The sequence below is a fragment of the Pseudomassariella vexata genome (genome assembly GCF_002105095.1).
Source record: "Pseudomassariella vexata strain CBS 129021 chromosome Unknown BCR38scaffold_3, whole genome shotgun sequence".
Classification (NCBI taxonomy): Eukaryota; Fungi; Ascomycota; class Sordariomycetes; order Amphisphaeriales; family Pseudomassariaceae; genus Pseudomassariella; species Pseudomassariella vexata.
Window position 1 is genome coordinate 638,480 of NW_024467958.1, and position 9,923 is coordinate 648,402.

Consider the following 9,923-nt stretch of genomic DNA (forward strand, 5'->3'; position numbering starts at 1 on the left):
ACGCTATTGGTACCTACCTGGTGACTGGCAGCTTGTTTCGCTTGAGCACTCTCGTCCTTCACTTTGCACTTGAAATCCCGTGACAGGAGGGTATGATTGAACTACAAATCTGTCGCGCTGAGCTGGCAAACCATCGTTAGCGCTCCGTGACCAGCATCATTAAGCCTAGGGAGTTAGAATGCAGCGACGCGGATAAATCATTCTCGAATTTTGTGAATCCGTGCGCATTTAAGGTCCACAGAAGGACGTCATTGTAGTGCCGTTCCCTGCGACGAATTGGACCAATACCTTCATTCGACTAAGTAGCTACGCAACAACCGAAAGGAGGAGGAAGAATCGCCGTTCGGGCCGCGAGTCGTCGAAAGTGAAAAAGGAAGACTACGAAGATAAGCAGAAGAAGCAGAAGGCCTCTTCTAGGCCATCAACTCCTCTTCAACTCCTATCACAAGTCGCTATGTACCAGGAAGTTTGGTCCTCGCCCAACGGCAGGTCTCAAGACTCCAAGTGGACACGCCGCTCCGTCATTATCTGGACCTTTCAGAATATCCATAACAAAGTCGACGATAAGGGCAAGGTCATCACTATACCACCGGGAACAAACTGGTGATTCGTCACCAAAATTGACCCTACCTCACAATTCCACCAACAACGTGCGTATGTGAACGGATCGCCCCGCGTCTTATCGGACAGTATCATGTCACCCGATTCAGGCTTTGAACACCATTTCAATGGCGCTATGCACAAGAACTTCGGTTCAGCTTACGAGACAACTGACAAAGCACTACCCGACCAGCAACACGTCCACCTCGGCAATCTAAACCTCTTAGACAGCTTTTCCTCGGGCGGTCTCTCCACAACACTCCCTACAGTATCCCCATCCCCAAGCTACACTTACAGCTTCGACGACGCAATTATCAACCCCAACAATAACGACGACAGCCTATACAAGCACCTGAGCTCCCTGCCCGACACCTCGGCCACCGACATTCAAGCTACCATGCTCGCCGACCACAGGGACCTGCTCCTGGGAGGCCTGAGCCTTAGCACATACGACGACACCACCACCAATGGCGATGCCAGCGCTGAGACCGGCACCGTGCAGGGGCTGGACCCAGTGAGCCAGTCGGCCGCGACAACGTGCGTCGAAAACAGCCAACAGCCGCACGGTTTCATATGGGAGGATAGCACGGGACTCGCCACGGCTACAACGGGGCTGGACAGTCCGGTGATTAATATCGCTGGCGTCGGCTCGTGGCACGATTCGACAAGCTGGGACTACGCATCCTGGACCGACGGGAAGGATGCCTCATGGTGAGCCCCAGAAACCAACAACCTACAGCAAAGCCACAATGCCTGGGCCACGACATCTTCCCAGGCGTGGTTTCAGTCCTCCGGTAGTAGGACTATGTGGGACGACCCAGCAGCACACCTTGGGATCCTCTTCGATGTTGTCGTTGCCAGCATCGTTAATCTCGGCACCACTTTAACAACACATCCCAGAAGACGCCGTAAGTGAAAAAGCATCCATGCTACAGGAGAGCCTTTTCTTGCCAACCCGCCGAGTTCAAAGCCGTAACTTTGGGGTGACGGTTTGCAACACTCTAGATCAAGGAAGGGGAAGGAATTCTGGTGACGTTGTGCTGTTGTTGGCTTGGTGGTGCTCCTTTTGATGCACATATCCCGTCTAGAGGCTCAAACAGGAAAGAATGCAGGTGAGGAGGTCATGAATTCGGCATTGATGTGCCGCGAGCTGCTGTGCCCTGCTGCAACCTGCGCCCCCATCCACATTACACCAAGTGTTGGGCCTACTATCACTTCGCCGTGGGGGAGCTTTGGTATGGCTGTTGGCTCACCGACTGGTACCAACTTGTTTTTATTTAACCAAAGAGGCGCAGCATCACGAGTTATTCCTTGTGGGGAGTTGCCTAGAGGTCGAGTCTATCTGTGTGCATGGCATGGGGCAACCCCGAACGAATGGCATTGAGCCCCGCCTAATACCACCACCGGAGACTTGGGATACATTGAGAGTACAGTACAGATTTCTTAGGGATCCGTCCTAAATTGTAAGCGGGGTGGGTGGTTTGGGTTTTTATGGTCTACGTCATTCGAGATCCATCATTCTGTCGGTAAATGAGAAACAAAATTTCATCACGGAGCATCAGGGGGTTGGCTTAGTTTCTGCTCGTGTTACTATGTATGGTATGTAGGCTCTCTGATTGTTGAGTCTTGTGGTTGATACGATCTATTTTCTTTTCATCCATATTATTCGTTATTGTATTCTTAAGTTTTGTATGTGACGCTCTATCTCCCCCGATGCATTCATTAACTAGTTCTGACGGCCACCGCTCGCATACCTACCAGTCACGTGGAGACGCCCACGCCCTCCATATCTATGACGGAACACATGTCTATTACTAGTATAACAATCAGACAAGGGCCCACTGCTAGACGAGCGACCTGATGTTTTTTGAGCTGCGAGATGTATGGCGGCAACGAAGCCACACGTCGTCCTTTTGAAGAAGCCGCGGGGATCTCCATCGATGCCGTCGGACCGCTCGCTATCATACCTGTCAGCTCGTCGGTAAATTTCTTCAGTCGTTCCATATCCAATTCGCATTTCGTTGTGGGTAAAGCAGCCTGATCTTTCTCCCCAGTAGAGTTTCGGAGGTTACTGTTACTCCTTCTACTCTTGTTAAGAAGCCATAATGACCTTTTTATTGTTCCGGTCTCTGCATCTTGTGGTTTTTTGTCATTCGCCGGCCCCGGAAGGCTTCTCCGCCACGGAACACCGATGGGAGCAACACAATTGTTGTCTTCCAAGAAGCCAGAGCCATTGGTCGCTCTGTGATTGGGATCCTGACCGTCCGTCTCATCTACGGTTGCTTCTTCACGCACAGCGGCAATTTTACCACGGCAAGTTTTGGCAGTAGCGTTACTTGCGACATTAGTGCCGTCAGCGTTTGTGTTATCTACAGCATTTCTGCTTGTGTTGTCTCCGGAATCCGTTATTGCACTCGTCTCCATTACCATTATATTTCCTTCCTCTTCGCGTTCAAGTAGTTCGTTGCATCAGTGCTGAAATCCTAGGCTGAAATCCTGGATGCCAATGCCATTGCTACCGTTGGGTCCGTGGCCGGCAACTTCTTTCGGGACAATAAGCCCATACTGGTCGAGGCACCATTGAACGACACACTTTTAGGAACATCCGGCTGAGAAGCACTGATCTGGACCATTTCCAAGAGATCTTCCATAATGACCGCCGCCGATATGTGAGCGCCATCAATTATCACATTATACTGCCTGCGTGTAGCAGCGACGTACGCTGTCGGTTCGAGCACGAGGACCATCGGCGAGCGAACGATGTGGTATTCACGACTGCAATACATCGTCTCTTCCATTTTCTGAAAACTTGGGACGTTTGCAAATATGGCTATATTTAACTTTGCCTTGGAGATGTATATTCAAGCGCGGGCCACTCCTTTCTGCGTCGCTCGTCGCCCGTTTTTAGGATAAGAGACATTTTGCGTCTGTACGGAGGCGTAGACAACGGCTATAACTTCGATCTTTGTAGTTGGCGATGGCAGTACTCATACCTTCGTCTCCTGCATACCTTGGAGCTGTCGATAGTACCTGTGGTCAGCTCTTTCTTCACACTTCCTATGATAAGAAATATCTGTGATCGCGCTCCTATTAACATCGCTGCCAGAAGTTTTTCCTCCATTATCGGCTTTGCAGTCTCTTACTTTACGCATGGATTCCATGTTCTTCTGGACTCCAAACTTTTCTGTCGTAAGTCATGTTCCGGGGGAATCCCCAGTTGATACGCTTAGCAACGCGATCCGTACGGCCATAGCAGGCATAAGCACACTAAGACACCTCACGATATCGGGTACTATTGACGGGTCGATATTCTCGCCCAGTCTATCTCATGCTTTAGTGGAACCCTATTAGAAAAACCTGGAACACCTTACAGTTCACTTTGGGACGGGACGGCCATCTAGTGGCTGTTACTTCCGAGACCCTTCGCGGGCGATACGCGGACCCTTCTACGAGAATGCACCTCCAGTATCAGAGACAGAGGTGCCTCCAGGATATGGATTCAGCGAGGAAGAGGACGCTGAAGCTGCAATTTCCTTCTCTCTAATTGGGCAGAGAGACTGGGACGGACGGGTTCAAGAAGTATTGCCAGACGACGATTCACTGGTGCCATTGATAGAGGCATTCGGGCGAGCATGCTTGCAAATGCCAATGCTAAAACTGGCTGAACTGTCTACGATTATAACTGTACCTCCAGAGCTCGACACTGCCAGATGTTACGAGGACAGGTCCCCGTGGGGATTATGGTACTTCAGTCCTGGCACTTCGCCCGGCACGAACTATCTGGAAATGGATCTGGCGTTTTCCGAAGACATTCAGCACAGACGGTTATTTTGGGATGTGAAGAGATGGCGCTCAGACATGGACTTACAAAACCTTCTTAGAAACATTGGGTCCGAGAGATATGGGAAACCCTTGGTTGAAAGATTCGTGAACACTTGGATTCCCACCTGAACAGACTTGTACCTGCAATACTGCAAGTAAAAGCAGTCCTAAAATCTCTGCTGATTTCATTCAGCCTAAGTCTGTAGTTCTATTTCTTCTTCTTCTTCTTCTTCACCGCCCTTCCCCCCCAAAAAAAACAAAAAGAGATTTTCATTTCAGTATGCCACCACTGGTATCGATTGGTCACAAAGACAAAAGACGGCAACACTCAGCTGAGAGAACATACACAAAAAAGAAAAAACAAAGAAAAGAAAGAGAAGAACCACAATTATTTCAAAAACGCAATTTAATAATGATATTCAAATCAAAAGAGCCAATGTCTTACTCCAAAGTAAAACCAGTGAAAGTAACCAGACCCAAAAATGGAAAGCGACTGCGTATTCCATAGTAAAGCAAAGAAAGCTACCAGATAAAAGTGAAAAAGTGGATGTTTTACTCCAAAGTAAAGCCACTGCAAACACCCAAGTCCCCCGACGGAGCCTCACACATCCAACTGTAAGCCGGACAAAGGACAATCGAAACAGTCGTAGCATAGAGGAGATAGCGATGTCACACGGGTGACAGCCATAGAGATGAAACACATGACCCTTCTTGGGTCATGTGTTATAGTCCCAAGGAAACACCTTGTTGATTTATTTGTGCTTCCCGTCCCCGCCGCATTTGTCGCATGTGACTTCTCTTTTTCTGGGGTGATTTATACAAGTTTTGCACGTTATGACATCCCCTTCATCATTAGTAATAAGTGTAGTCCCTACGCATTTGAGACAAGCCCCCCACTGTTTCCCACTACCATCACATTTTTCACATTTGTCACACGAGTCCATCTCGGCTAACGTAGTCCACGGTCCAATTGCACACTTTGGCAGACCTTATACGACAATGTATAAGTTAATTCAACCACAACGCCTATCATCAATTGAAACTACTCAGAATCGTTATCTTCAGACGTCTCTACATCATTTCCACAAGTGCGCGCATTATGTCCGGGCTCGCCGCAGATTCTACAGCGCCGTACACGCGCAATTCGCCGCCTCGTACGACCACCAATTTGACGAAATTCGTCATGTAACTGCCCATCAACCTCTCGTTGAGACTGTAGGTCCTGTCCAGCTTGTATACGAAGTGACCCTACACTCTGTCAACTTTTGCGTGAGCGATAACGTAATCGCTCGAGCGGTTTTACCGTCGCGTCGATACGCAAGGGTTCTAAAAGGTACGTTATAGATCTGACCAGCGCGATGTACACTTAATTTTGGATCAGATTGAAGCGCATGTAATGCTAGAATCATATCACTTTCATTCCAAGAACCAACCATAGTTATGTGGTGAAAAACCGCAGGTCAAAGTGGTAGCGTACGAAAATCTGCCGAAGTGTGCAATTGGACCGTGGACTATGTTATATGTTGTAAATATAAGCCATGCATACGCGAGACATGTACAAACTCGAGAAACTTCAACGAAGTTGATGTAAACTTCGTTATACTACCCCTACCCGCATAATCAAATTCAATCTAAGACACTTAGTATGTGTACGATTTATAGAATAAATATAGATATACGTACCTGGTCTTTGATTTTTGTAAATGCAGCGCGGATATTATTATCCGTAGGGTTATCGGGTAAGAGAGGCTCTCCACAATGAACAAAGGTTGCAATACCTTCTTTTTTCGTATGTGGACAGCTTGGTATGACATAGTAGTCCTTACCTCTTCAGCGCAAATACGGTGTGTACCATTACCGCTAATAAGGCCGAATTCTTGAACCATTTCCTGTCTTACATTAGCACGACATATGCGGTGTATATGCAAAACCTAATATTATAACGTACCGGGTTGAACCCCATGTGTGGAATCAGCTCGGGCGGTGTATAGTTCGCATTCCAGAAAGAGCTATATGGATCGCACCGGAGACTATCATCTTCGTCTTCACCAACCCCGTTAAGCCAGTAGGATAGTCTTTGGCGGTCTGATGACTGGTCTGTTTCTTCTATGCATATACTCTGCATAGATTCGATATCTGTATTAGAATCTGAAACGTCTTCTTCGAGGTTATCCTGGTAGGGAGTATTTATGTCGGTGATTTCGTCGAAAAGGCCGGTGGCACTGTATACGCATCGTCTTCATGTTCGTCCATTTCTGTTATGAAGGAAGAAAACAATGTGAAAATTTGCTGAAATTTCAGCGATAACATATTATGGGGTTCTGTTTAAGGCTAGTGGAAGTGGGACATATGCACTGCATTTACGACCTGTATCCTTGTTCAACCTGGTTTTCTTTTATTCGAGTCCAAGCCCTACTAACACATGTGGTTGCATATGCGGTGCACATGCGGGGCAGAAAATTCTAACCCCTGTCTGAAATGAACCGATCCACTTATTCCTAACCCCTACCTGAAATTCCTAACCCCTGCTGACTGTCCCCTCCTAGGGCCAACGGTTCGTAACATACGATCTTCTCGTGGCCTCCGAACGACGCTGCCTGTAAAGCCGTCCAGAAACATGTAGCTTGTACGTGAATATCGGCGCCCTTCTCGAGGAGTAGCTGTACGATCTTCTCGTCGCCTCCGTACGACGCCGCCTGTAAAACCGTCCCGAAATGTTCAGCTTGTACGTGAATATCGGCGCCCTTCTCTAGGAGTAGCTGTACGATCTTCTCGTGGCCTTTTACCGACGCCGCCTGTAAAGCCGTCCCGTACTGTCCAGATTGATCGTTCAGTAAATCAGATAGAGTATCAACTCTCAAATAACAGCCTAAAAGATTTCCGTTAAGAAGGATATATAAGGTTGAGTCAAGCCCGAGAAGGGAGGCATAGTAGAGACGGTATCTTCCCCTTAGACGTCACGATATTATAGGAATCAGCATTCCAAATCGTAACCCATATGTTTAATGAGCCCTCCACGTTCTGACAAAGCTGTGCTGCTTGTTCCTCAAGATATTCGTCTCTACTACTATCTAGGAAGTGGTGTACCCAGTGTTGTGCAGCATAGTGTGCGAGCGGATATTTATTCCGAATTTCCTCGGAATCCTTCAAACTTTGTAGTTCACGGTTTAGTAATATTGGTAGGCATATGCAGGCTATCTGCGTATCGGCATCTTGCTTTTGTACACTAAACGGGGTAGCGGCCTTATGCTGGCGAATCCTCTCCGATTCCAGATATTCCTGAACGGAGAAATGGGCGATGCGTACAGTAACTCTTTGAGGGTTAAGATTCCTATCCAATTCGATAAATCCAGGGCAGACTTGCTGGATAGCGTCGCTATCCTTAAGTTTACGCTTTGCGTTAAACCTAGGCGTGTCTCCAAGTTCAACGGCGATACCGTCGATAAGCTCCGACACAGTCAGGGGTCTCTTAGCACCGCAGAGCAAAGTTAACATTTGCCGAGCATAGGCCTGGGACGTCCGTGGGATGTTTCCAAGCATTCGTTCATATGTTTCGTCCAATGTGTCAGGCAGTGATTCAAGCAGCTGATCGAGTAGATCCTCACTCTGCGGGCAACCGATTAGTGCTTTGAATTGGCACTCAACCCATCGAAACCTAGATAAAGTTAATAAGTATATGTAGTGCTAATGCCGCAGATTCACAATCCTTCCGTCCTTTGTGTAAGTGTAGTCTCAATTCGACCATAGTACTCCTTCCATTTCCGAAGTCGCCGGTTATCGCGGAGATGCTGGGAGACGATAGAGGCGATGTCCTTGTCGACAGCATCGTTCTTCATCGTAATAATATCCTCCGGTATTGCTTCTAGCTCCTCGCGAATTTCTACTTCTTCTCGGCTTGTTACAAGAAGGTGGAGCCCTGGTTCTGACCAGTTGCGTAGATCATTCAAGACCTGCAGCACGGCTTCTTGGTGCTTCTCCCGCGGGCTTTCATCTAGTGCATCTAAGATAATATACACGTCTCGGAATATTCGGACGAGTTGACGTAGGCAATCCAGAAGAGCGTGGTCGGGCGGCGTGGCGTTGAGATAACTATTATGCAACCGTGAGAGAAGAGTATAATTTCTATCGATCTGGCTTGATAGTTGTAAGACGAGGGCTCGGAGCATAGCAGAAGTGTTTTGCTTTCTATAGTCGTTGAAGGTGAAGAAGAAGAACGCGATACCGACTTGTGGATTGGACCTTCGATACCGATAGGTATACTGGATTGCTGTAGAACATAATACCGACTTGCCGCAGCCGGCGAAGCCATTGAGCCATAGGAAGGATTCAGGCTTTTCGAGCCAGGTTGTGAAGGCGGATCCTTTAACAAACCAGAGCCCGGTACCAGGGTGCTTCTTTTTGCACGCCTCGTTGAAATCAATTGTAGCGTCGGGAGCCTGAAGCCAATCGCGAATGGTGGAGGAGATCTGGCTACTTCGGACCAGGCCGAGCAGAGCCTTGACGTCTTCGATATCATCTTGAACCTGGCCGATATCCTTCAGTTGTAATAATTGTAAAGCTAAAGACAAGTGGGCGACTATCTCGTCGATATCCTCGTCGAGCTTTTGTAGTGTGCTCTGTCGGAAGGGGTAGGCGACAAGGCGGGCCGTAGCTTTAGCAGCTGTACGGATACCATCGGTGGACTTCTGCTCGAACTTGTTCGCCTCGTCGGCAAGCTCGTCGATACATTCCTCGCACTGTTCAAGGTAGGACTCGATATTTTGGAGCAAATTTTGCTCGTCAGCTTGAAATATACGACCCTCGGTTTGGTAGCGCAAGGTTTCAAGTATTCCGAGGAGACATTCTAATTTCTGGCTCGTGTGGGCGATATCTGTAAGGGAATACAGAGCTATAAGCAGGGTTAAGCCTCAATTCTGTCACTAAGTGACAGAATTGCTAGATCTTTTGGTCTATGTGACGTGATAGTCTAGGCTTGCTGTCACCTTACAATATCGGAATACTGGTCCTTGGCTGCCGTATAATAGTTGAACAAGCCTTGAGTGACTTGAATACCAAGCGAAATAATTCCGACCGCACTTGCAGCCATCGATAGTGGGTCTCCCATTGTTACCGCTAGTAGTGCAGAATTAGGCAGTCTGCAAGCTAGGAGGAGCGGTCGTGAAAGCGAGACAGAAGCGAAAGTGGAGAAAACATGGTGGCAGCCGATAGTTAACGTACCCCACGAGCTAGTTAGCATGTACACAGCCACTGCCTGAAGCCACTGTGACACTTGGCCATAAGACATTAATCTCGGCCTGATCAGAAGCACAGAAGAACTTTTCTAATATGAACACACTTTTCTGACAACAAGAGAGAACTGAACCATCTTTTCCACGGTCCAATTGAATACTTTCGCGCATTTCCGTACAACCTAGGTTTTATCCCTTATTTTCCACCTTCTACAATGGCACGTAATTGGGAAGAAAGCGATATTCAATTAGCGCTTCAAGCGCTTCAAAATA

General features: G+C 47.8%; 4 protein-coding genes across 4 annotated transcripts; 2 read left to right on the top strand and 2 right to left on the bottom strand.

Moving 5' to 3' along the window:
• Positions 1-694: 694 nt before the first annotated feature.
• BCR38DRAFT_471935 (uncharacterized protein) lies at positions 695-2,072 on the top strand (the record flags this gene model as incomplete). The annotated part of the gene is made up of 3 exons (XM_040862887.1): positions 695-1,311; positions 1,345-1,508; positions 1,689-2,072. 3 exons carry the CDS (start codon positions 695-697, stop codon positions 1,982-1,984), a joined length of 1,077 nt encoding a protein of 358 aa, XP_040718641.1. The 3' UTR covers positions 1,985-2,072.
• A 289-nt stretch (positions 2,073-2,361) lies between these two features.
• Positions 2,362-3,398, bottom strand: BCR38DRAFT_406289 (uncharacterized protein; the record flags this gene model as incomplete). The annotated part of the gene is made up of 2 exons (XM_040858036.1): positions 2,362-3,044; positions 3,194-3,398. 2 exons carry the CDS (start codon positions 3,396-3,398, stop codon positions 2,362-2,364), a joined length of 888 nt encoding a protein of 295 aa, XP_040718642.1.
• Positions 3,399-3,750: 352 nt separating this feature from the next.
• BCR38DRAFT_455363 (uncharacterized protein) lies at positions 3,751-4,551 on the top strand (the record flags this gene model as incomplete). The annotated part of the gene is made up of 2 exons (XM_040861782.1): positions 3,751-3,789; positions 3,952-4,551. 2 exons carry the CDS (start codon positions 3,751-3,753, stop codon positions 4,549-4,551), a joined length of 639 nt encoding a protein of 212 aa, XP_040718643.1.
• Positions 4,552-5,907: 1,356 nt separating this feature from the next.
• BCR38DRAFT_471936 (uncharacterized protein) lies at positions 5,908-9,706 on the bottom strand (the record flags this gene model as incomplete). Its single annotated transcript, XM_040862888.1, has 7 exons — positions 5,908-6,053; positions 6,106-6,311; positions 6,371-6,595; positions 6,990-7,291; positions 7,449-8,077; positions 8,125-9,310; positions 9,640-9,706. 7 exons carry the CDS (start codon positions 9,704-9,706, stop codon positions 6,020-6,022), a joined length of 2,649 nt encoding a protein of 882 aa, XP_040718644.1. The 3' UTR covers positions 5,908-6,019.
• Between the last annotated feature and the right edge of the window lie 217 nt (positions 9,707-9,923).